Consider the following 27,856-nt stretch of genomic DNA (forward strand, 5'->3'; position numbering starts at 1 on the left):
CTGATTTTATCGAGAAACTAACAGACCCTGAAAATCAAGACACATAATGGGAATAGCAGACAGGGAAATGGCTACCAGAATGGGGATTATAATAGTCACGAAAATAATTATTACCGTAATGGTAGCAATAATATTGAAAGGGGAAATCAAAACCGGAAAGGAAGATTTCGAGACGAAGAGATGAAAGGAGCAGGAGCCTCACGAAATGCAAAAATAAATAGAGATCGCCACATCTCAGGTCAAGATGTGGCGAAAGAAACTGGTGCTGAAAAGGACAACTTATTTTAAAAACTGTGTGAGTGTCGAAAATTGGAAAAGAAGCCACAAATCTCAAAGATGGAGCTTATAACAAGGAAGAATAGCTTTGGGAATAATTTTAAGCAGCGCAACGTAAAGAGGGTGCAATACATGGAGTAAAATGTGCTGAGAGATTCCATAATGGTAATATAGGGCTGGAGGATTTCTTTTGCGAAAGAGAAGTGAATGATGGAATGAATGTATGTATAAAGAAAAATTCTTTGATCAGAAGAGAGGCAGAAGTATATCTCAATTTGGTGGAGGTGGAATGTATGACGAACTCTGATGAGGCACTAGTCAAAAGCAACAGTTGTACTAATGTAGGCGAAAGTACTGTAGATGATTCTGTATCGGTGGAAGTAGGTGAAGCTCTCTGTGAAGGCGGGGAAACTGTAGTTTCATCAGCCGCAGGTGAGTTTTGTGGTGTATAGACGGAAGTATGCGAAGGTATTTGTGAAGGTCGCGTAGCGATAGTCACATCAGCTGGTGATAGAGAATCATTATGTATCAACGGAAGTGGGTGATTTATTGTTAAAGGAAGGTAAAGATTCTGATTTAGATGGTGATGTTGCGAAGGTTGATGTTAGTGATTTAGATATCTGGAAGAAGGAGTTGTGCATTTATTGCCATTGACGGAAGAGAACCGATGGCTTTTGATGAAAGCATGAATTATGATTAGGTGTGGAAGGATGACCGTGAAAATGTTTTAGACTGTATGTTAAAGCATAAAAGGCGGATGCGTCTGAGAGGAGAGTAAATATTACGGAGACAGAGGTAGATCCGAGTTTGGCGGAATACGTGTGTACAGTGAATTCTAATGTGGAGCGATACAGTAGTGGCAGTTGATATTGTGCATCGGCTGAGGTTGACGGAATTATCAGTGATGATTTGTATAATTTATCGATGGGTCTATTGGATGTTTTAAGGAATGAATTTTATGAGTTAACGGCGGATGTTAATTGAGCTAATTTTAATAAAGTCTATAGGGATTCGGCGGAAATAAGTGAAGTTTTACGTAAAGGAGATGAAATATTTAGTGTGATTAATTGTGATACTGATATCGTAACTTCACAGGAAGGTAACACTATATTTGATGAAACAACTGGTTCTGAGAATGATTGAAATCCTACAGATGATTTAGAGCTAGATTGGGAGAATATAAAAGTGGATAATAAAGAAAAATTTTTTAGGAGGTGATAGCAGTAAAAAGGTATAGCAGTAAAGAAAGTGTCTACTCAGTTAATGATTGGAGATGGTATGGAGAATCACTGAAGTCATTAATGCCTTATTTCTGGGCATGGGAGAAGTATAAAGTAGAGGTCTTGAAGGGGTAAACAATGGAATTAATGAATTATTTGATGGTGATAATGAAATTAAGAGTTGGTTTGACGTTGTAATGTATAGAATAAATATGGAGGAAAAATAATGAGAGCAATGTTTAGAGGGTTGAAATTAAAAACGCGCATCCTTTAACTACAATTGTTGATGTCAAAGAAAGAGGAAAGTGTGCACGAATTTGAGTAGGTGAAGAAGTGGAAAAACGTGAGATTCAAAAGATACACAGGCGACGTAAATGTCATAAGAGGGAACAGTGGCAGACTTGCACCTTGTGAATGAAGAATGTGGTATGAAAAAAAGGTGTACAAATATAGGTTTTTTCATGTGTGGTTCTTAAGAATTTTGGTGTCTATCTTTGTTTTGCGTAAAGGGTAAATTTGGTGAATTTAAGATGTTGTGAAATATACTGTGGCACAACTTAGTGCGTGAAGAGTCTCCATATTGGCCACACAAATCTTGGTGCGACAGTACGTAATTAACCTCGTTATTTACCTAAGAGAGGAATATGAATTGCACTGCACATAAAATTTGAGGGAAATGTCAAGGGGTCTGCAAACATACTATTTGTAGTATCTTGGATGGGTTTTTCATGTGGTGTTTAGTATTTTTTAATTATTTTTGGCAGAAATTTAGGTGCTTGGAGGTCATTAGACCTCATTAAAATTTTGCTTGTGGAAGTAGAACATGTAGCTACATGTAAAGTACAAGCTAATTTTTGGGGGTGTATTAAGTGGGCTAATTCGAAAATGAACGTTATTTTGGGAGACTCTTAAATAAAGTTTATGTATGTAAATTCAGGCTAAATTCGTATTACGTTTAAGAGAATAATTCTAGTGATAAACATTTTATGATACAAATAGGATACTGATGAATTTATAGTGCAGTTAAGCTGCTGAGAAAAAGGGAGTTGAATGGGCGATTTTTGCACAGGATGGTATAAGTTCTTTTAAGTCTCTAATTATACGCGGTAACATTGTAGAGAAATGATAAAATATCAGTTTATTTATGGCACCAAACAAATCTCGTGGCACAAAAGACATGTTTTCTAGTGGGGACATGGATAGTGTGATTCAAATGTCGAACTGAATCGATTGTGTTTTGTGAAAACAACAATTTTGACTTTCTATCCTCTCTGTGGCTATATCGATTCCACTGGGAAGGGCGTTCAGTGCCTGACATATGAGGATTTGGAAAGTCGTATGATTATTGGCAACTACACAACAGTCGAATTTCAACCGCTATTGTCCTTCAGTACTGGCGGTGGCAACGCATTGTCACATGTTTCTGTGCAGTAAGTGGCCAAGGAGGTCACGAATTTGTGCAATGGCGGCGGGACTGCGTAAGATATAAACTTCGACGCCAGAACACCTTTAGTGAGCTGTGTTTGTGATAGTGAAGTGCTATGATGTGCTCAAAGCAAGAAGTGCCACCAAATGAGCGCAAGATCATTGAAAACTTTTGAAAACATCGAGCTTCATATTTACTTCATATTTACTATCCTTTACATGCGCTCCAAATGCTGTCCGATTGCTATGACTGCAATGTTCCCTGTATCGAATTTCAAAATTCCGCCCTGTCTACCCTACATAGTAACTGTCACATTCAGCACATTTGATCTTGTATACGCCGGAATTGTTGTATTTCATTTGTTTTGTCGTTGCTGGTTTATGTCTTAATCTATGTGTCATTTGCCCTTCATTCTGGAATGCCACAGCGATGTTTTTTGGAAAGCATTTATCAATCCTTTCCGACACATTCCCTTTGTATATCAGGGTGACAAACTTCTTTTTTTTTTATTTTTCTAGAATCATTACCGATACCCGCGGATTTGTTTTTGATCTTGTTAAACATACGTGCAAAATCTTAGTTGCTGCTACTTGCTTAATAATGCCTAGTTGTTTCTGCAACTCATCTTCCTTTAGTGGCAACCTCAAGGTTCTGTTGCACATTGCAAGAAAGTACGCTGTGCCGGGTGGCGTGACGTCGCTTCTATAATGTTGTCGGAACAAGTGTCTTTTCTATAGACGCCGAAAACGTGCCCACCTTCCTCCTTTATGACGGTCAAATCTAAATAGTTAATCGCTCCATTGTTCTCCAGTTCTAGCGTGAATTGAATTTTTGGATGCTGCTTGTTTAAAACTTTAGTCATTTCCTCTATTTCTTCTTTTTTCCCTTTGAATAATAAAGTAGTACAGTCAACATACCGTCTTTAATAAATAAACTTCTCCTTAATTTCTGGAAAAGAGCTGAAAACTTTGTTCTCAAATTCATCCACAAAAATTTCAGCTAAAGTGTTTCCCATAGCTAAACCTTCATCTTCAATAAAACCTTGTCGTTACAGACGAAACTATTAAAACTCAATGTGAACTCTAGCATGTCCACGAGTTCGACGATTTCACCGATGCTCATTGACCTATTTTTTATCAGGTTTTTTCTTATAATTTGCAAAGTTTCTGCAATTGGTGTATTAGTGTTGAGGTTGACTACGTCTAACGAGGATAGGCCAGCGTCCTCTGGAATTGCAATATCCTTCACTCCTTTCGCGAAACACTAGCTTTTTCACTTGGAGCGAGTAAAAATTGTATTGCTTATACCCTAGCCTTTAAAGCTATCTGAAACTTCTTTGTTAGATCTTTTTTGATTTCTTTAATTCCATTTTCTTGAAGAAACTTCATTGTCTTATCTCATAATCTTTTTCGTAAATCACAACTGAGGTATTGTCCTAATCTGACTTAATCGCGATTGCGTTGTTAGAATCCAGTTTTAAGTTAATTTCTTTCACTAACCTCAGATCACTATAATTACCGTTACGTAATGTATTCTGGCATTCAATTGCCTCTTTGGCTTCGATGGCGATACATGTCTCCTGGAATTTAGTTATCTTAGCGTCCCTGCATGCTACCTTCACTTCTGCGATCATTCTCTTGATGTCTCTATCTTGCAAGTTCGTTCGCGGCTTATGCTTAAGCCCCTTATCCAAAAGCTTCTGCTCTTCATTATAAAAAACAATATCTGTTAGGTTAATGGTTCTGTCATAAAATTTATGTACACACTGTACTTTATCTGTTTCCCTCCCTGCATTTGCTATTGCTCTACACAAATTAGTAATTTTCTTATTATGTGTCTTCATGATTTCGTCCCTGTGTACCTGAATCCTTGCTTGAATCTCATTTTCAACTTGTGTAAACTGCAGTGGCGACAATAGGTAAAAAGTAAGATCTGAGTACATATGCACAATTTTTGCAGATAGAGGGCACTTTTTACTTTTGCCGATCAGGTTCCTCCAAACTGTGATTTAAGGTTTTAACAGATTAAAAATTACTTTAGTTATGACAGCGAACCAATAGTACTGTACTGACAGGTTGCTCTGTAACTGCAATATATGGTATGTTCGAATTTAATACGTTCCAAAATTTCTTTTTGTAAACTACGATAGTTCTATCAGTAAATATATCTCTTTTATTAATTGTATTTTTAACTTTATCTAAAAGATCTGAAGATGGGCAACTATCCTGAAACCGGTCGCCGAAAATAAAAAATAGCGATCAAAGACTGAAATGACATATTTTTATGCCTATTTGTTTACTTCATCTATCACTTCTTCCCTGCTTAGCATAATATTTTGGCGTTTTGTCGCGTTTTCTAGCGTTATGGGCTTGGTCAGGTACATAGCCTTATTCAAAGCTAAAATGAATTGCCACCCACCTGCTTGGTATCTTACTTTTAGCAGAATGTATGTTTTTTGTTGTAGAAAGTAAGCATTACAGAAAGGATTGAAATTCACTGATGAGCCAGTATGGTATTTCAATCTATTTTAATGAAGTATAAAACAAAGACAGATGAAATTTACTAACGATGCAGAATTTTTTAAGTATAATATTGGACGTAAACAATGTTTTTAGTGAAATATAAAACAGAGAGATGAATTTTACTCAGTGTAAATATTGTTACACTTATTACATAATTTTTACGGTGTGTGCGTACACTGTATGTGAGACGATATTTACTGAAAGACTGTGCACTATTTGATATGAACATTTTTAATAACTAATACAGATGTGAAACATTGCACAATGTGCGTATACGAGTGTGTGTGTGTGTGTGTGTGTGGTGTGTGTGTGTGTTGTGCCCCAGTGGAAATATTGCAAAAATCTCGAATGTGATATTTAAAAAACAAATAAAATTGACTTTATCTCGATATTAAATATGAATACTGACCGTTCAGGCTGTAGGTAATTTTTCTCATGTATTATTATTATTATTATTAGTATTATTGTTATTATTATTATTATTATTATTATATAAAATTCTGTTAGAGATTTTCGAGTGCAAAGAATAAAATGGATGCACTCTGACAATAATGGACTACGTAGGTGAAAAAGGACTGTTCAGTTGTCTTCTTTTATCTGTTCACTCTCTCTCTTGTCTTCGGTGCGAGAAGTCGGACATATTGGCGAGTGCTGTTGAATGTAAGATCAATTGTAATGTTGATTTGATAATATATTATTTTCATGTTAATATTCATTTTTATCTGTAAAAGTTGAGCCCTATCTCATGTCCGCTTCCTTTAAATACCTGTATTTCAAGTGGTTTTTAGCGCAACAATTGCTGCTGCCGCTGCAGCTATAGACATCATTACGTGGCAATCTTAATTTATAAAATATGCGGAAGTGAAGAATTCTCCCGCGTAAATTATAATAAGCATTTTTTCTACAGCCGACAAACGCGGTAGCAGAAGGCATAGTTTTAAGATTTTCATTTTCAGTTCAACGGCCTAGATCCAGAGCCACGATTCGGACTACAATGCATTATAAGAAGGTGGTAAGAAATAATTCTCAGGCGAGTGTGTGGGCAAATGCAAATAATAATCAAAGATCTCATGCTTGAGAGAAAAGTTTAGCAGAGGCAAAAATATAAAAAGAAGTTTATTTCGTTTTTCAACTTAAATGTAACGTGTTTCAATATCAATGTGTTTTAAAGCTATTAATGTGACTGATAACTTCGCTCAGGATTAACTCTCATTAAACAACCAATTTTCCAAAATGCAGTTTGATTTAAATTCAAAAATCAAAACCAAAACCAAATTATCATTTTTTTGAGAAAAGTCCCCCACGTTGCGACAGCTAAATAAAAAGAAATGTTTTATTATATTTCCTCTCATTTAACGACGTTGTCTGTGTAACGCGAGTGTGTGTGTGTGTGTGTGTGTGTGTGTGTGTGTGTGTGTGTGTGCTTACATATTTTCGATAAATAATGCAGATAGTTAAAACTACTTTTGAACATGGCGCAAAATTCTGTTCATTCAGATAGCTTTGAGCTTGACGCTATTCTACTAACTCAGGTGAATCTTATATATTTGTCACAAATAATACAGATGTGGAAATACTGAACGCCACACCCTTTATATGTTTTTGGTAAATAATTCAGACTGTTCCGATACTGTTCAACATGGTATAAAATTCAGGCCTTTCAGATACTTTTTAATATGGTACAATAATGGTTATTAGAGTTAATGAGTTATTTCTGCGATCTCGCATTTTAATATTTCTAACACAAGGTGGCTAGTTCCACTACCTTGCAAAAAAATGTGTGTGAAATCTTATGGGACTTAACTGCTAAGGTCATCAGTCCCCAAGCTTACACACTACTTAACCTAAATTATCCTAAAGACAAACACACACACACCCATGCCCTAGGGAGGACTCGAACCTCCGCCGGGATCAGCCGCACAGTCCATGACTGCAGCGCCCCAAACCGCTCGGCTAATCCCGCGCGGCCCACTACCTTGCATTTTTTTAATTTCTCGCCACCGCCATCCCGCATTTTTGAATTTCCCACCAGTGCCGTCTTAGATTTTTTAGTTTCCTACCACTGCCACTGTTATCTTGGACTTTTCTTTGGCTGTTGTGCTGACAAGTGGGAATAACTTGAACAATGGACCACGACCACCACACCCATTCGGCTCATAACGTGTAGTGTATACCGTCGAAGTCAGCACTGTTATACAGATGTTTTCAGTTTAATACAGTTACAGTGATAAATAATGGTAAGAAAGTAAATGAAATGTAACTACCCTACAGTGAGCAAGAAGTAACACCAGTTGTATATTACTAAAATACTCGGACAGAAACCCTGAACAACCTCCGAAATCTCGTCATGGCCGCTCGAATTCATCCTGTGTATGTAGTTTTGAAATTTATATCAGTTTCGAACTCACTTTCTTTTAGAATGAGATTTTCACTCTACAGCGGAGTGTGCACTGATATGAAACTTCCTGGCAGATTAAAACTGTGCGCGGGACCGAGACTCGAACTCGGCCCCTTTGCCCTTCGCGGGCAAGTGCTCTACCAACTGAGCTACTTCGGTAGCTCACCGAGGTCGAGTGACGGTCCGGCACATAGTTTTAATCTGCCAGGAAGTTTCACTTTCTTTTGTTTCAAGATTTTTGTTAATGTGCTAAATACAGTCAAAACTGTTTCTGAAATTATCGTTCAATGAAAACTGAAACACGAACAGTAAATGCAGTTAATGGCAAGTTATTTGAGCCGTAATAGGTGTAAGAGGATGTTACATGAAGAAACTGATAGAAAGTATAAGCAAGTACAAAATAACTAATAACTTACTGCAGAGACTCTTATCTTCTCGCTTTACTTTTATTAATGATTCTCATATCTACCGTTCTAATAATTCTTAGCGATGTTTGCATAAGTGGACCAAACTGTGGGGAAAGAAAACGAATAGTAGTACCTTTGGCAGAGGCTTCTGTTCTGTGGCAACGTGGATTCCGGTGATCTCGATGATGTTAGGCAGGTGCGGGCGAGGATATTCCATGACGAAGTGGTTGGTGGTTATGAGGAGACTGACGTTCCTGTCTGCTTCGTACACAGACGGAGGATCTGGACCAAAGTGTTTCCTCATAAGTCCTTCTTGAACTGGCATCGCCTGACAGAACCACATGTGCATCAGCCTTAAATAGAAGTACGTGTTGTACAGCCGCTGCCAGAAATTCATACGGTCTGAGTACCCGAGCCACATATCCGGCATGTAGGCTGGGTTCATGGGGCTTCCGAAGTTGTAGTAGACTGACGAGGGAGCCGTCATCGTCAGAAGTTTCACGACAGGAGGCGAGCCCATTTTGTGTATGAGTCCATAATAACACATGTATATGAAGCCCTCCAGAATCGCAAGGTCGTACGTTTCGCCAGATCTGTAAGCAGGAAGGTTATTTATTTTATTCATTTAAAAGTGTATGGTAGAACAACAGGAAAAGGTGGCAGATGGAAAACAGAAAAATAAAACCGAGCAAAAATAGGAAAATATTAACGGATCAGTATAAAATTATGGCAAATGAATTTCAAAGTTTCATCGTAGATCTATAACCAAGGAGTTCGACTGTGCAAGAGTTGTAGGAAAGACCTTCATGTTCCAGTCTCCTTCACGTCTTATTCGGCGCTCTCCGATAATGTGGTATACTGTTCGTTTCATTGTAGCACAGTCACGTTCATGACTGCGTAAAGGGATGCTCTTCATCCTTAATGAATGGTTTTGACGTGGTTAAGGCGGCTCCATGTTTTCCTCGGCAGCTGCATACCTATATGTGGTAAGGTTCCATCCATGTGAATCCACAGATCTTGTCCAGCAAACCGTAAGGTCTCCAGCACTCTTGTTCATGCCAAGAAACAGACTATTGGAGAAGGCTGAGTTCCAGCACAGGTTTTCTACATTTGAGCCTGCTGTGTGGAAGGTGGGAAATTGTTGTTGTTGTTGTTGTTGTTGTTGTTGTGGTCTTCAGTCATGAGACTGGTTTGATGCAGCTCTCCATGCTACTCTATGCTGTGCAAGCTTCTTCATCTCCCAGCACCTGCTTCAGCCTACATCCTTCTGAATCTGCTTAGTGTATTCATCACTTGGTCTCCCTCTACGATTTTTACCCTCCAGTACTAAATTGGTGATCCCTTGATGCCTCAGAATATGTCCTAACAACCGATCCCTTCTTCTAGTCAAGTTGTGCCCCAAACTTCTCTTCTCTCCAATTCTGTTCAGTACGTCCTCATTAATTATGTGATCTACCCATCTGATCTTCAGCATTCTTCTGTAGCACCACATTCCGGAAGCTCCTATTCTCTTCTTGTCCAAACTATTTATTGTCCACGTTTCACTTCCATACATGGCTACGCTCCATACAAATACTTTCAGAAACGACTTCCTGACATTTAAATCTATACTCGATGTTAACAAATTTCTCTTCTTCAGAAACGCTTTCCTTGCCATTGCCAGTCTACATTTTATGTCCTCTCTACTTCGACCATCATCAGTTACCCCAGCTCCCCAAATAGCAAAACTCATTTACTACTTTAAGTGTCTCATTTCCTAATCTAATTCCCACAGCATCACCCGACTTACTTCGACTACATTCCATTATCCTCGTTTTGCTTTTGTTGATGTTCATCTTATATCCTCCTTTCAAGACACTGTCCATTCTGTTCAGCTGCTCTTCCAGGTCCTTGGCTGTCTCTGACAGAATTACAGTGTCATCGGTGAACCTCAAGGTTTTTATTTCTTCTCCATGGATTTTAATGCCTACTCCGAATTTTTCTTTTGTTTCCTTTACTGCTTACTCAATGTACAGATTGAATAACATCGGGGATAGGCTACAACCCTGTCTTATTCCCTTCCCAACCACTGCTTCCCTTTCATGTCCCTCGACTCTTTTAACTGCCATCTAGTTTCTGTACAAATTGTAAATAGGCTTTCGCTCTCTGTATTTTACCCCTGCCACCTTCAGAAGTTGAAAGAGAGTATTCCAGTCAACATTGTCAAAAGCTTTCTCTAAGTCTAAAAATGCTAGAAAATGATGTTTGCCTTTCCTTAATATATTTTCTAAGATAAATTGTAGGGTCAGTGTTGCCTCACGTGTTCCAACATTTCTACGGAATCAAAACTGATCTTCCCCGAGGTCAGCTTCTATCAGTTTTTCCATTCGTCTGTAAAGAATTCGCGTTAGTATTTTGCAGCTGTGACTTATTAAACTGATAGTTCGGTAATTTTCACATCTGTCAACACCTGTTTTTTTTTGGGATTGGAATTATTATATTCTTCTTGAAGTCTGAGGGTATTTCGCCTGTCTCATACATCTTGCTCACCAGATGGTAGAGCTTAGTAAGGGCTGGCTCTCCGAAGACTGTCATTAGTTCTAATGGAATGTTGTCTACTCCCGGGGCCTTGTCTCGACTGGTGGGAATTTAACAACGACAAAAAAATAACTATTGTAAAGAAAATATATTTGTCCAGGTAACACAGTTAAGTGGTCAACACTGCAAGTGCGTAGGTTAATGTCAGCGCGAGATAGCCGTTTCAGAAGTGAAAAGGTGGTACATTAATAACCGGTGTAGCCGCCAGAATGTCAAATACCAACATACAGTCGTCCATTCATTGCCTTGTATAGGTGACGGACGTCAGTTTGTGGGATGTAGTTGGTTGCTTGTTGCCCTTGGACGGTCAATACCCGGATGGTAAATGCTCTTTGTGGATGACGCTGGAGTTGTCGACCGATGATGTTCCATATGCGTTCGATTGGAGACTGGTCTCGTGACTGAGCAGGCCAAGGCATCGAAATTTTGTAGTGCATGCTGGGTTACAAGAACTGTATGTGGGCGAGCCCTGGAATCTCCTGGAATGTTGTTCATTAATATATATCGTAAGATTAATAGATCGTAAGACTGACGTACAATTTTGCAGTCAGGACGCGGGATAAACACGAGAGCGCTCCTGCTATTATACGAAATGGCACTCTAGGCCATAACTTCAGTTGTAGGTCCAGTGTGTCTTGCACAGACACCAGGTGGTTGCAAAGCCTACACAAACTGCGGCTGAAATAGATATTCCCGGACAGAGGAAATTACAGAAACTGCAAGAAGTTAAGTTTTTTAATAGCTCTGAAGGGAGACAACACGAACGCCGACCACTAGTTGTCTTGGATAGGACGCAGACAATACGCTTTATAGTCGGTTCTGTAACCAAGTTCTCGGAAAAATTTATTAATAGCTTCAGGTCATCAAGTAAATGTGACATACAACCGTTCATATTGTGTGCATCTAGTGCCTACAGAAGAACTTTCTGACCCACCAAGAAAATAAAAAAATGAAAAACACTGATGACGCCTAGTATTAATAGATGGAACATATGTGGTTAAAAACGAAATAAACACTCACTTGACGGTATTGTTCTTATCTATAAGACAAACACTGAATAAAACTCAGTTGCAAGAGACTAGGTTTCGTAATTACTTCCTACAAAATGAATAACTAACCTGGAAGAGACTATTATACGAAAACATTAAATTCAAAGTAGGTTCTAATAATTATGATCATGATTACATCAAGATAACAGAGCTAACTAAATGTATAATAATACTTAACTGAAAGAGCAGTTATCAAAGCAAGTCAGTGCTATTATGTTAGTTTCTGTTCAAGATCCATACGTCACCATTTATCTGACAGTGGACTGCAAACACAGCTTTCAGCGTAACACTGAAGTATAGAAAATTAAATAAAGCAGTAATTAAAGATAAAATAATTCGTCTACCTGATGAACCTCTGTACCGAAGTCTCATTTAACTGCATCTCAGCGCACTTAGCGGAAATGTCCAGCCTCATTGCCATCGACCGTGTCGGTGTTTCTTCGTATACCTTCACATAATCACAGTGGCCTCTTATGTATCTATAAGCTATTGACAAGTCAATCTCGGTATAGTTCTCATGAGATATCTGAAACACAAATGAAACAATCTCAGTTTCTTTCACCTAAATGATACTCAAATGTATCTTTATGACATTCGTCTGTAAGGGTAAATAAAAGTCTGTGTCTTAATAATAAAAACTATGTTCTCCCAACAAGATGATTCAGACAAGCATTTCTTTTGGCACTTGGTGTAATTGATTCCAAGATACAATGAATGGTTTTGGTGGACTAATATCTCTGACGACTGGGCTCTAGATATTAGTAAGTACACAAAACAGTTATCGTGTGACCAGCGTTCTGAAAAACCGCATGAATTGATAGAGACCTTGATAGCAACGACTCACACAGAATTTCTGTGGAGTTTATCACATGTCACGATGATTTTAGGCAATAGCTCAACATTTCACAGGTACTTACTTATATATAAATTGATAGTACTGTATTGTACATGTGTTGTTGTACTCAAGAAAGCATAAAATAATCAGATACACAAAGAAAACCTGAGAGATAAGATGCTCAATTTCCGATTAAAAGTTCAGTGGTCGACATAGGTGTATTTATACTGTATAATGATTAAATTTTTTACCAATTCATAACGTATGGGAGATTCTAGTTTCGTGCATGCATACTTCAATGGACTGGATTGTGGATATTGGGGAAGCCTTCCAGCAAATAATTAGTAACTTGTAGTATTTTAGTTCCACTCAATGTTAATCAAAAATTAATTATGTGATTCCTCTTCTCACCACCCCCCCCCCCCCCCTCCTCCATCAATCAAAGTGGTTCAAATGGCTCTAAGCACTATGGGGCTTAACATCTGAGGTCATTAATCCCCTAGACTTAGAACTACTTAAACCTAACTAACCTAAGGACATCACACAAATCCATGCCCGAGGCAAGATTCGAACCTGCGACCGTAGCAGCAGCTCGATTCTGGACTGAAGCGCCTAGAACCGCTCGGCCACAGCGGCCAGCTCCCTATCAATCAAGATGGCTACCTGTGTACAATGCAATTGTTTACAATTTTTTAACTAAAGTATAGAAAAACGTACTGTAAAGTTTACATATCCTAACACGTAACATTCCTATGTGATATCTTCCCAGGTTTCGTTATTGTTTATTCTTTCGTACTGAGTGTGGCTGTCTGTCCATGATAGGTACGCGACAGCATGTGAAAGTAATAAAGAGGTGCTCAAAGAACATGAAAAGAGTATTCCCGACCGCCGACAATGGACCATAGGAAGCAGTGTCAGAGCTGCCCGAGTTTGTAGTAATTCCTTGGAACTGCGAACTCGGTTAAGCCTAGTGATTTGGTTAATATCTAAACATGCCGGTTATATAGAATTTAAGTGTGAAAAAATTTAGTAGTACCTTGTGGGTCACATTCTGATGTTATTTCTGTGAATCTTGGGTTTGATGGAGGGATGGAAATAACAAAATTACGTTTGTGAGCCGAAATGGGAGTGTTCCTATTGTGCAGTCCTAAAGTACTGACTGCAACCGAGCAGCACAGCGCCGCGAACGACGTCAAGAAGGCGCTGACCCGAGCACAAATGGAAAGTGCAGGCTGCACCACACCTCCTGCAAGACAGATTTCAGCGCCCCCTGTCGACTCTGATTTAACCAGTGGCACATCGCTGGGCGGATCCCAGTTCTGTCGCAGACTTCTAGAGCACGGTACAGGGTAATAGGAAGACGATACTTAGCCTGTGTTCTTAGAGTAGTAATGGAGACTAAAGAACGAGGGTCAGTCCAAAAGAAATGCACACAACTTTTTTAAATCCATCTTTTATTCTACATGTTTGAAAGTTTTACAGTGTGTAGATATATCCTTTAGGAACAATATTTTCATTTCTCCACATAATTTCCATCCCCCTCAACTGCCTTACGCCATGTTAGAACCAGCGCTCGTATACCCGCACAGTAAAATTCTGGACCAACCTGTTGGAGCCACTGTTTGGCAGCGTGCACCAGGGAGTCATCATCTTCAAACCTTGTTCCAAGAAGAGAGTCTTTCAGTTTCCCAAAGAGATGATAGTCACATGGAGCCAGGCCAGAACTGTAAGGCGGGTGTTTCAGTGTTGTCCATCCGAGTTTCGTGATCGTTTCCATGGTTTTTTGACTAACATGTGGCCGTGCATTGCCGTGCAACAGCAAAACATCCTGCTTTTGCCGATGTAGTCGAACACGGCTCAGTCGAGCTTGAAGTTTCTTTAGTGTCGTCACATATGCATCAGAATTTATGGTGGTTCCACTTGGCATGATGTCCACAAGCAAGAGTCCTTCGGAGTCGAAAAACACCGTAGCCATAACTTTTCAAGCGGAAGGTGTGGTTTTGAATATTTTTTTCTTGTGTGAATTTGCATGATGCCACTCCAGTGATTGCCTCTTTGTCTCCGGTGAAAAATTATGGAGCCATTTTTCATCACCTATCACAATTCTTCCAAGAAATTCAACTCCACCATTCTCGTACTGTTCCAAAAGTTCGCTGGATACCGTTTTTCTTGTTTCTTTGTGAGCCACTGTCAATATCCTGGGAACCCACCTGGCACAAACCCTTTTTAACGCCAACACTTTCAGTATTCTGCAAACACTTCCTTCCCCTATCCCAACGTAGCGTGACAATTCGTTCACTGTGATGCGTCTGTCAGCAATCACCAGTTCGTTAACTCTCTGCACATTGTCCGGAGTGTGTGCAGTACGAGGCCTGCCGCTGCGAGGACAATCCTCAATATTGCCGTGACCGCTTTCATCACGTAACCCACTTGCCCACCGACTAAACGTACTGCGATCGACAGAAGCATCGCCATACACCTTTATCAACCTCTTGTGCGTGTTTCCCACTGTCTAGTTTTCACAGCACAGGAATTCTGTGACAGCACGTTGCTTCTGACGAACGTCAAGTGTAGCAGTCATCTTGAAGACATGCTGTGACGGCGCCACTCACGGGAACAGGTTGAACTAAGTTTGAAAACAAGCGGGAAGGATGTATCTACACACTGTAAAACTTTCACACATGCAGAATTAAAACTGTATTTTCACAAAAATAGTGTGCATTTCTTTCGGAGTGACCCTCGTACTTGTATACTGGACGCACAGGAAGTAGTTAAGTTTCTTTCCTTTTTAGAAACACAGTGATCAAATAATCTTAGTGTTTTGTACAGATTTTGGATCCTGCCGCTGGCCATCGCAACTTCTCTCCTTACTTGTTTGTGTCCGAGCTGAGTTCCACACCACCCGACACAACATCTGGCGATGAGGATTCGAGAACCAACGCTGCCTTCGCTCTACGCCGCTCCGTTACAGCGCGTCACTAAGATTTCTCTCTTTTCCTTCAGAGATGCATGGCTACTAATTGTGTTCTTTCTTTCGCCTTGTTTCTACTTATAATTTGTTGCGGCGCTCACATTAAAGTGCCCTCTAACCCGCCTCCTCCGCCGCTTGCTGTTATTGGTCTAACGCAGTTTATTCATTTTAAGAACCAATGAATGTCGCAGTTGATGACGGCAGTGAAGCGCGCTCATTAATGCAGAAGCCCTGCTGCATCGTCTCCGCACAACAGACAGCCAAATCCACAGCACTACCTCCACACATTTTCTCATTCTGAGCTTTCCACGTACAAACAAGAGTTTGATTTGAACAATTCTCCGGTATCCGACAGGGTAGCGTCGTAATTTCTCCACAATATTTCGGCAAAAGTACACGCTGCCATCTTCAGGTGGTTCCTGACGAATGCTGTGCTGTTCCTCTCGGCGCCCTACATATACTAGCCGTTACCCCCTCCACCGTTCCTCTCCTGGTGTCTTCGGTGCTGCCAGCGCGGCGGCTATTGGAGGTGGTGGGAGAAGCGGCGCCTGAGTCTGAACTGGGGTCTGCAGTCTCCCTGCTGCTCCAGATGAAGATGACCTAGGCCAACGAAAACCAGGCGTTTATCAAATTCCCTGTCTGTGCGGAAAATCGTACATTGGGGAGACAGTCCGCACTGTAGAAGAGAGGTGCCGCGAACACAAGCGCCCTACCGAATTACGCCAGGCCACTAAATCAGCTGTGGCTGACCATTGTATAAAGACTGGCCGTACTATGGACTATGAAAAACCAAAAATACTCTGCCACTCCTCCGACTGCTGGGACTGCGTTACTAAAGAGGCCATCCAAATCCGACTACAGGACGATCTAATTAATAAAGTCAGACCGAGTGGCGCAGTGGTTAGCACACTGGACTCGCATTCGGGAGCACGGCGGTTCAATCCCGCGTCCGGCCATTGTGATAAAGGTTTTCCGTGATTTCACTAACTCGATCCAGGCAAACGCCGGGATGGTTCCTTTGATAGGGCACGGCCGACTTCCTTCCCCGTCCTCGCCTAATCCGATGAGACCTATGACGTCGCAGTTTGGTCTCTTCCCCCAAACAACCCAACCCAATAAAGTCAGCGGCCTTCAACTTAGTCAGGCTTGGAACCCTGCTCTCAGCCTGGAGAGAAAGATGCGGTCCCAGAGATCGAGGACCGCCCTCGACGGCGGCAGCAGGGAGACTGCAGACCCCAGTTCAGACCCAGGCGCCTCCTCCCCCGCCACCTCCAGTAGCCGCCGCGCCTGCCGCACCGAAGACACCAGGAGAGGAACGGTGGGGGGGGGGGGGGGGGGGGTAACGGCTAGTATATATAGGGTGCCGAGAGGAACAGCACAGCATTCGTCAGGAACCACCTGAAGATGGCAGCGTGTACGTCTGCCGAAATATTGTGGAGAAATTACGACGCTACCCTGTCGGACACCCGAGAACTATTCAAATTGGAAACACGCCGGGAAAATCTCAGATCGCATACAAACAAGAGTAATGGAATGAGTACTAAGCAAATTTCAACGCTTGCTACACATCAAATGCAAGGTACTGTGGAACTTTCTTGTCTCTTACCGTGGCCAGTACAGGAGACAATCGCCTCGCTCAGAATTTATCCGCACTAGTAGGCCGGAGTTGCTAGTTTTTGAAGAGTTAGTTTCCGCCCTCTCTAAGTATTCTGAGGATCAGGTACAGGTGGTTGCAGCTTGTTACAAGTATTTTCGACTAAGGAGAAAGAACAGACATGCCGTCAGTGGGTCACCGAACTTAAAGGTTTGACACGATAGTGTCATTTTCAATGTACCCGTGGACAGTACTACACTGCCGGCCGAAGTGGCCGCGCGGTTCTGGGCGCTGCAGTCTGGAACCGCGAGACCGCTACGGTCGCAGGTTCGAATCCTGCCTCGGGCATGGATGTGTGTGATGTCCTTAGGTTAGTTAGGTTTAACTAGTTCTAAGTTCTAGGAGACTAATGACCTCAGAAGTTGAGTCCCATAGTGCTCAGAGCCGTTTGAGCACTACACTGCCATAATGAATCATGATGCAATTACGTACACTTTACCACACAGTAGGATTCGTGACCAAATTCTTAAACATTCTGATCCTACTTTGACACAACTATTTACCATCAGGATTCATGTGATAGGGCCGTGGAAAACCTTTAGGCAGCACCCATCTGCAGTGTAACGCAAAGCAACAAACAGATACGACTTTGTGACTGACCACAGCCTACAAATAGGCCACCACACTGTGGCCAAAGTAAACAAGTGTCACCGTGTGTGTCTGCTGTGAAATCGTATCCTCACTGCTTTTCCATGCATAGAAAAAAATTGCCCTTCCTGGAATGCGACTTGCTTTCCTTGTAGAAAGCCAGGTTATGTACAGTCTGTGTGCTTGCAACAGAAAAACACCGAGTACCTTGTAATTTAGTGAATATAGTTTTTTTTTCTAAACTGGGTACCCGTACTGGTAATAACACATTAAGGAAGTGCCCTCTTCCCCCCCAAGTTCTGTGCAACGACAGTCAAACAAACTGTTTGTGAGCTTAGTCACTGCCGGGCGATATGTGCGACTTCAATTAGACACTGGCACTTCCGTTACATTGCTTAATCGTGCCACTTACGAGCAGGTGGGCTCGGCACAGTTGACAAAATCTTGTATGCAGCTTACTGCGTATAGTGGTCAGAACATTCCAGTGGTTGGTATACGTAGTATGCCTGCCACATTCCAGTCTCGCACCAGAACAGTGACAGTTACCATTTTGCTTTTGCGACGCTGTGAAAATATTTTTCGGCTAGATTGTTGTTGTTGATTCAGGACACTGTTCTTTCTGTTTCTGCTTTCAATCGAAAAGACAGTCTTCTCATTTGACTGAGAAGTTTCCTGATTTATTTTCTGAAGGGCTTGACAGAGCAAATACGCACATCAAAAAATGTCTTGCATCACCTTGGTTCCGAGAGTTCCGGAACCTGTACAGAAAATTGGAACAGAGATAAACATAAACATCATTTCCACCCTTTTTATTGCTCATGAAAACCACACATTGCATGTTGTACCACCATACAGCGAGAGCTTCAGAGGTGGTGGTCCAAACTGCTGTACACACCGGTACTCCTAAGACCCAGCAGCACGTCTTCTTGCATTGATGCATGCCTGCATTCGTCCTGGCATACTATCCACAAGTTCATCAAGGCACTGTTGGTCCAGGTTGTCCCAATCCTCAATAGCGATTCGGCGTAGATTCCTCAGAGTGGTTGGTGGGTCACGTCGTCCATAAAAAGCTCTTTTCAAACTATCCCAGGCGTGTTCGATAGGGTTCATGTCAGGAGAACATACTGGCCACTCTAGTCGAGTGACATCGTTATCCTGAAGGAAGTCATTCAGAAGGTGTGCACGATGGAGGTGCGAATTGTCGTCCATGAAGACGAATGCCTGGCCAATTGGCTGCCGATATGGTTGCACTATCGGTCGGGAGATGGCATTCACGTATCGTACAGCCGTTACAGCGCCTTCCATGAAGATCAGCGGTGTATGTCGGCCCTAGAAAATGCCACCGCAAAACAGCAGGGAACCTCCACCTTCCTGCACTCGCTGAACAGTGTGTCTAAGGCGTTCAGCCTGACTGGGTTGCCTCCAAACACATCTCCGACGATTGTCTTGTTGAAGGCATATGGGACACTAATGGGTGAAGAGAACGTGATGCCAGTTCTGAGCGGTCCTTCCGGCATGTTGTTCAGCCCATCTGTGCCGCGCTGCATGGTGTCGTGATTGCAAAGATAGACCTCGCCATAGACGTCGGGAGTGAAGTTGCGCATCATGCAGTCTATTGCGCACAGTTTGAGTCGTAATACGACGTCCTGTCGCTTCACGAAAAGCATTATTCAATATGTTGGCGTTGCTATCGGGGACCCTCCGAGCCATAATCCGTAGGCAACCGTCATCCAGTGTAGCAGAAGCCCTTGGGCGGCCAGAGCGAGGTATGTCATCAACAGTTCCTGTCTCTCTGCGTCTCCTCAATGTCCGAACAACATCGCTTTGATTAACTCCGAGACACCTGTACACTTTTCTTGTTGAGAGCTCCTCCTGGCACAAAGAAGCAATGCGGACGCGATCGAACCTCGGAATTGACAGTCTAGGCATGGCTGAACTACAGACACCACGAGCCGTGTATCTCCATCCTGGTGGAATGACTGGAACTGATCGGCTGTCAGACCCCGCCGTCTAATAGACGCTGCTCATGCATGGTTGTTTACAACTTTGGGCGGGTGTAGTGACATCTCTAAACAGTGAAAGGGACTGTGTCTGTGGTACAGTATCCACAGTCAAGGTCTATCTTCAGGAGTTTTTGGAACTGGGGTGTTGCAAAACTTTTTTTGATGTGTGTAATTTGGTGGCGATCGTTACAGTGAAGGACAATCAGGTTTTTTCGGGCGTGTCCCGTAGTTCATGCTCTTCGAGAGAAAACTGAAAATGACCTTAGAGAATGTCAAGACAATGGTGTTATTGCTCCTTCCTAGGATAATCAATGGGCTTCTCCCTTATTAATCTTACCAAAGCCATTTGGAAGACTTCGTATTTGTGTTACTTTAAATCCAATGTGGATACACAAACAATGATTGATACCTTCTGTTGCCTAGCCCTGTAATGGACAGGCTGGGTGCAGGCCGCTATTTTTCAAAATTTGATTTACATGTTGCGTATTTACAAATTCCGCTAGACGAGGAATCTCAAAAAATGGTTCAAATGGCTTTGAGCACTATGGGACTCAACATCTGCGATTATCAGTCCCCTAGAACATAGAACTACTTAAACCTAACTAACCTAAGGACATCACACACATCCATGCCCGAGACAGGATTCGAACCTGCGACCGATAGCGGTCGCGAGGTTCAAGACTGAAGCGCCTGGAACCGCTCGGCCACCACGGCCGGCGAGGAATCTCAGAAAGTGTTTGTGGTCAACACACAGTTAGCGATGGTCAAATTTTTGACCTTACCCTCTTTCAGCACTTCCGCGCCTGCCATATTTCAACGCTACTTAGAACAACTTATTGCAAGTATTTCACTCTGTTCAAGTTACTTGGACGATATTTTGGTGTCAGGACATGAATCGGAGCAACATATCAATACCCTTCGTACGCTTTTTCAACTGCTTTCAGCTGCTGATTTGAAATACCGCCTTTCTCAGACTGAAATTCAGTACGTAGGTCATGTTAATCCCATTTCCTCAAATATGCTGGGCATCCGGGACCTCCCTGCTCCTCCGAACGTGACAGAATTTCAGTCAGTTCTTCGGAAGTTGACATATTATATCCGGTTTATACCCAACGCAGTCCAGATCCCGGCTCCGTTGCATCGTCTGCGCTGGAAGAATGTGCCTTTGTTTGGATCAAAGAATGTCAGAATGTATTCCAGAAACTTAAAAATGCCTTCTTGAGCGAGAGATGCCCTGTTCATTTCGATACCGCAAACCGAATGGTTTTGGCAGTGTATGGTTCTTCGTACAGAATTGGAACTGTGCTCTTGCACAGAATTCGTTCACAGAACGTTACTGATCAAGACTCAGTGTAATTATTCCTGAATAGAGAAGGAAGTGCTCGCTATTACATGCGGCGAGACAAAGTTTCACCATTATCTGTTTGGTCGGAAGTTGTACCTACTGACGCGCCATGAGCTATTTCAGCCTTTGTCTGATCCGTACAAGTCCGTTCATCATGCACGGCTCATAAACTGCAACATTGGACGTTGTTGTTGCAACAGTATCGGTATGATATATTATAGCCGGCCGGAGTGGCCGTGCGGTTCTAGGCGCTACAGTCTGGAACCGCACGACCGCTACGGTCGCAGGTTCGAATCCTGCCTCGGGCATGGATGTGTGTGACGTCGTTAGATTAGTTAGGTTTAGGTAGTTCTAAGTTCTATGGGACTGGTGACCACAGCAGTTAAGTCCCATAGTGCTCAGAGCCATTTGAACCATTTGGTATATTATACCGGCCACCTCAAAACACGCAAATGCTGACGCCCTTCCTTGCCTTCTTGTTGGCTTGATTCTGAATTCGATGCTACTGCTGCATCTTGTTATCAGATCATTGCGCAGGACACTGATCTGTTACAGATTTTTCCACTGAACTATACGAAAACTGTGCAGGCCACAAAAGCAGACCCTGACGAACCATTTGTTGCACTGCATCCGTACTGCTTGATCTCCTCCAGTGAAAAACATTCAGAATTCTTATCTGCGCGGATATCTTGCTCGTCGGCATAGCCGCTCCGCCAGCATGGTGTGATTTCATTCCAAAATGTTTCTGGACAATCGCATGTGCCTATTAGTAAAATGATGCAAAAAGATGTGTTGCGATTGCTCCACCAAGGACATAGGGAAATAATGCGCACAAAACAGGCAGCGCGTCAGCACTGTACTTGGCCGGGACACTCACATTGAAAACATGACGTCGCAGTGTCGCACTTGTGCTGGAATCCATCGGCCCCACCGCAAACGCTTTCAGCTTGGCCAATGTCACAACCTCCGTGGCAGCGAGTGACTTTGCTGGTCCCTTTTGCAACACACTTTGGTTATTCGCTAACAAATATCCGTTTGCAGTGCAAAAAAAAAAAAAAAAAAAAAAAAAAAGTTCAAATGTGTGTGAAATCTTATGGGACTTAACTGCTAAGGTCATCAGTCCCTAAGCTTACACACTAATTAACTTAAATTATCCTAAGGACAAACACACACACACCCATGCCCGAGGGACGACTCCAACCTCCGCCGGGACCAGCCGCACAGTCGATGACTGCAGCGCCCTAGCCCGCTCGGCTAATCCTGCGCGGCGTTTGTAGTGCCCATTCGAACTTCGCCACATAAGTTTTGCTTGGAAGTACTGGTTCCAGTCATTGTACCACATTTTACGGCTCAGGACTTTGAACAGTTTTCTACACTCAGTGGTACCATTCACCTTATCATTGCTCCGTTTCATTCTCAGTGGAACGGAGAAGCTGAACGAACTGTGCGTGCGCTCAAGCAACAGGTGAACAAACCATGTGCCTCACACACGTGGGAGCAAGCGCTGATGGTCTTCCTCGAAACGTACTTTTCCCAGCCTAGTGACGGTCCGTCGCCGGTGGGGCTTCTACATGTCCGGCACCACTGCACACTGCTCCAGCTGCTGCACTTAACGCAGCGCATAGCGCCTCCCACGCTCCACAAGTATCGCTTTGCGCCTAGTGATTCTATTCTTTTCAGAGTTTTTGTCGCACAAGGCGCTGGGGGACAGGAACGTTTCATCGAAATTTGGGCGCTAACATGTACACTCCTGGAAATTGAAATAAGAACACCGTGAATTCATTGTCCCAGGAAGGGGAAACTTTATTGACACATTCCTGGGGTCAGATACATCACATGATCACACTGACAGAACCACAGGCACATAGACACAGGCAACAGAGCATGCACAATGTCGGCACTAGTACAGTGTATATCCACCTTTCGCAGCAATGCAGGCTGCTATTCTCCCATGGAGACGATCGTAGAGATGCTGGATGTAGTCCTGTGGAACGGCTTGCCATGCCATTTCCACCTGGCGCCTCAGTTGGACCAGCGTTCGTGCTGGACGTGCAGACCGCGTGAGACGACGCTTCATCCAGTCCCAAACATGCTCAATGGGGGACAGATCCGGAGATCTTGCTGGCCAGGGTAGTTGACTTACACCTTCTAGAGCACGTTGGGTGGCACGGGATACATGCGGACGTGCATTGTCCTGTTGGAACAGCAAGTTCCCTTGCCGGTCTAGGAATGGTAGTACGATGGGTTCGATGACGGTTTGGATGTACCGTGCACTATTCAGTGTCCCCTCGACGATCACCGGTGGTGTACGGCCAGTGTAGGAGATCGCTCCCCACACCATGATGCCGGGTGTTGGCCCTGTGTGCCTCGGTCGTATGCAGTCCTGATTGTGGCGCTCACCTGCATGGCACCAAACACGCATACGACCATCATTGGCACCAAGGCAGAAGCGACTCTCATCGCTGAAGACGACACGTCTCCATTCGTCCCTCCATTCACGCCTGTCGCGACACCCCTGGAGGCGGGCTGCACGATGTTGGGGCGTGAGCGGAAGACGGCCTAACGGTGTGCGGGACCGTAGCCCAGCTTCATGGAGACGGTTGCGAATGGTCCTCGCCGATACCCCAGGAGCAACAGTGTCCCTAATTTGCTGGGAAGTGGCGGTGCGGTCCCCTACGGCACTGCGTAGGATCCTACGGTCTTGGCGTGCATCCGTGCGTCGCTGCGGTCCGGTCCCAGGTCGACGGGCACGTGCACCTTCCGCCGACCACTGGCGACAACATCGATGTACTGTGGAGACCTCACGCCCCACGTGTTGAGCAATTCGGCGGTACGTCCACCCGGCCTCCCGCATGCCCACTATACGCCCTCGCTCAAAGTCCGTCAACTGCACATACGGTTCACGTCCACGCTGTCGCGGCATGCTACCAGTGTTAAATACTGCGATGGAGCTCCGTATGCCACGGTAAACTGGCTGACACTGACGGCGGCGGTGCACAAATGCTGCGCAGCTAGCGCCATTCGACGGCCAACACCGCGGTTCCTGGTGTGTCCGCTGTGCCGTGCGTGTGATCATTGCTTGTACAGCCCTCTCGCAGTGTCCGGAGCAAGTATGGTGGGTCTGACACACCGGTGTCAATGTGTTCTTTTTTCCATTTCCAGGAGTGTATTTAATTCAAGGTCCTGCTGGGTTGCTGCGCCGCCATCAAAACCAGATTCGTGCTTGTCGACTGCGAGATTCTTCTACAGATTTTCTGACCCCTCTGATTCGCATCCTACCGGGATCGTGAGACTGGTGCAGCCACTTCCGGGTACTTATTCGGCACCGCCGGTGGAACCGGTGGAGCTGGACGCATCGCCTTCGCTGCCGCTGCAGCTAAACTTCGCGGTGCTCGTCCCGGCGCCCGCAGTGGTACGGGCGCCGTCATCATCGTCATTGTAGCCGTCGTCGTCATTATGCTCGAGTATAATGACTTTTATGGAGACAATAAATCTACTCTGTAGGAATCAGCATGTGTTTCGAAAAAGACGATCGTGTGAAACGCAGCTCGCGCTATTCGTCCACGAGTCTCAAACGGCCATAGACACGGGTTTCCAGGTAGATGCTGTGTTTCTTGACTTCCGCAAGGCGTTCGATACAGTTCCCTAGAGTCGTTTAATGAACAAAGTAAGAGCGTATGGACTATCAGACCAATTGTCTGATTGGATTCAAGTGTTCCTAGATAACAGAACACAACATGTCATTCTCAATGGAGAGAAGTATTCCGAAGTAAGAGTGATTTCAGGTGTGCCGCAGTGGAGTGCTGTAGGACCGTTGTTATTCACGATATACATAAATGACCTTGTGGATAACATCGTAGTTCACTGAGGCTTTTTGCGGATGATGCTGTAGTATATCGAGAGGTTGAAACAATGGAAAATTGTATTGAAATGCAGGAGGATCTGCAACGAATTGACGCATGGTGCAGGGAATGGCAATTGAATCTCAATGTAGACAAGTGTAATGTGCTGCGAATACATAGAAAGAAATATCCTTTATCATTTAGCTACAATATAGCAGGTCGGCAACTGGAAGCGGTTAATTCCATAAATTGTCTGGGAGTAGGCATTAGGAGTGATTTAAAATGGAATGATCATATAAAGTTGATCGTCGGTAAAGCAGATGCCAGACTGTGATTCATTGGAAGAATCCTAAGGAAATACAATCCGAAAACAAAGGAAGTAGGTTACAGTACGCGTGTTCGCCCACTGCTTGAATACTGCTCACCAGTGTGGGATCCGTACCAGATAGGGTAGAGAAGATCCAACGGAGTGCAGCGCGCTTCGTTACAGGATCATTTAGTAATCGCGAAAGCGTTACGGAGATGATAGATAAACTCCAGTGGAAGACTCTGCAGCAGAGACGCTCAGTAGCTCGGTACACGCTTTTGTTGAAGTCTCCAGAACATACCTTCAGCCAGGAGTCAAGCAGTATATCTCGCGAAGAGACCATGAGGATAAGATCAGAGAGATTAGAGGCCACACAGAGGCATACCGACAATCTTTCTTTCCGCAAACAGTACGAGACTGGAATAGAAGGGAGAACCATTAGAAGTGCTCAAAGTACCCTCCGCCACACACCGTTAGGTGGCTTGCGGAGTATGGATGTAGATCTAGATGTAGATCACCCTCTCTATTTTTCGTCGGACTGGCACAGGAAGAGGTTCAAATGGTTCAAATGGCTCTGAGCACTATGGGACTCAACTGCTGTGGTGATAAGTCCCCTAGAACTTAGAACTACTTAAACCTAACTAACCTAAGGACATCACACACAGCCATGCCCGAGGCAGGATTCGAACCTGCGACCGTAGCGGTCGTGCGGTTCCAGACTGTAGCACAGGAAGAGGGTGGGTGCCTGTTCTGGGGTTTTCCGACCGACGTTCCCCTCCGAGCGCAGGGTACATGTCGAGGAGCGACCGAGAGCTCGGTGTCAGTCCCAGTTGCGGCCCCCGGCTCCTCATGCCACCCAGTTTCCTGCCCCCCCCCCCCCCCCCTCACACCTGCAAGACAGAGTTCAGCTACCCTTGTCAACGCTGTCCATCGGTGGTCGGCCCCCATTTGGGTCGCAGATTTCGAGAGTACTAATAGGAAGACGACTCTTAGCTCGTGTTCAGATAGGAGTAATAGAGAGTAAAGTACACTACTGGCCATTAAAATTGCTACATCACGAAGATGACGTGCCACAGACGCGAAATTTAACCGACAGGAAGAAGACGCTGTGATATGCAAATGATTAGCTTTTCAGAGCATTCACACAAGGCTGGCGCCGGTGGTGACACCTACAACGTGCTGACATGAGGAAAATTACCAACTGATTTCTCATGCACAAACAGCAGTTGACCGGCGTTGCCTGGTGAAACGTTGTTGTGATGCCTCGTGTAAGGAGGAAAAATGCGTACCATCACGTTTCCGACTTTGACAAAGGTCGGATTCTAGCCTATCGCGATTGCGGTTTATCGTATCGCGACATTGCTGGTCGCGTTGGTCGAGATCCAATGACTGTTACCAGAATATGGAATCGGTGGGTTCAGAAGGATAATACGGAACGCCGTGCTGGATCCCATGGTCGAGATCCAATGACTGTTACCAGAATATGGAAACGGTGGGTTCAGAAGGGTAATACGGAACGCTTACTGGATCCCAACGGCCTCGTATCACTAGCAGTCGAGATGACAGGCATCTTATCTGCATGGCTGTGACGGGTCGTGCAGCCACGTCTCGATCCCTGAGTCAACAGATGGGGCCGTTTGCAAGACAACAACCATCCGCACGAACAGTTCGACGACGTTTGCGGCAGCATGGACCATCAGCTCGGAGACCATGGCTGAGGTTACCCCTGACGCTGCATCATAGACAGGAGCGCCTGCGATGGTGTACTCAACGACGAACCTGGGTGCACGAATGGCAAAACATCATTTTTTCGGATGAATCCAGGTTCTGTTTACAGCATCATGATGGTCGCATCCGTTTTTGGCGAGATCTCGGTGAACGCACATTGGAAGCGTGTATTCGTCAAGCCATACTGGCGTATTACCCGTAGTGATGGTATGGGGTGCCATTGATTAACGTCTCGGTCGCCTCTTATTCGCGTTGACGACACTTTGAACAGTGGACGTTACATTTCAGATGTGTTATGACCCGTGGCTCTACCCTTCATTAGATCCCTGCGAAACCCTACATTTCAGCAGGATAATGCACGACCGCATGTTGCAGGTCTTGTACGGGCCTTTCTGGATACAGAAAATGTTCGACTGCTGCCCTGGCCAGAACATGCTCCAGATCTCTCACCAATTGAAAGCCTCATGTCAATAGTGGCCGAGCAACTGGCTCGTCACAATACGCCAGTCACTACTCTTGATGAACTGTGGTATCGTGTTGAAGCTGCATGGGCAGCTGTACCTGTACATGCCATCCAAGTTCCTTTTGACTCAATGCCCAGGCGTATCAAGGCCGTTATTACGGCCAGAGGTGGCTGTTCTGGGTACTGATTTCTCAGGATCTATGCACCCCAATTGCGTGAAAATGCAATCACATGTCAGTTCTAGT

At 43.9% G+C, this 27,856-nt stretch overlaps 1 protein-coding gene across 1 annotated transcript in view; it reads right to left on the bottom strand.

Moving 5' to 3' along the window:
• The window catches only part of LOC124776648 (UDP-glucosyltransferase 2-like), a 90,404-nt gene that overhangs the window by 28,167 nt on the left and 34,381 nt on the right, over positions 1-27,856 (bottom strand). The window contains exons 3-4 of the mRNA XM_047251735.1: positions 12,220-12,401; positions 8,383-8,842 (exon numbers count right to left, since the gene is read on the bottom strand). Coding sequence (XP_047107691.1) covers positions 8,383-8,842; positions 12,220-12,401 — 642 coding nt within the window. The remainder of the gene's footprint in view (positions 1-8,382; positions 8,843-12,219; positions 12,402-27,856) is intronic.

Source organism: Schistocerca piceifrons, chromosome 2 (assembly GCF_021461385.2).
Source record: "Schistocerca piceifrons isolate TAMUIC-IGC-003096 chromosome 2, iqSchPice1.1, whole genome shotgun sequence".
Lineage (NCBI taxonomy): Eukaryota > Metazoa > Arthropoda > Insecta > Orthoptera > Acrididae > Schistocerca > Schistocerca piceifrons.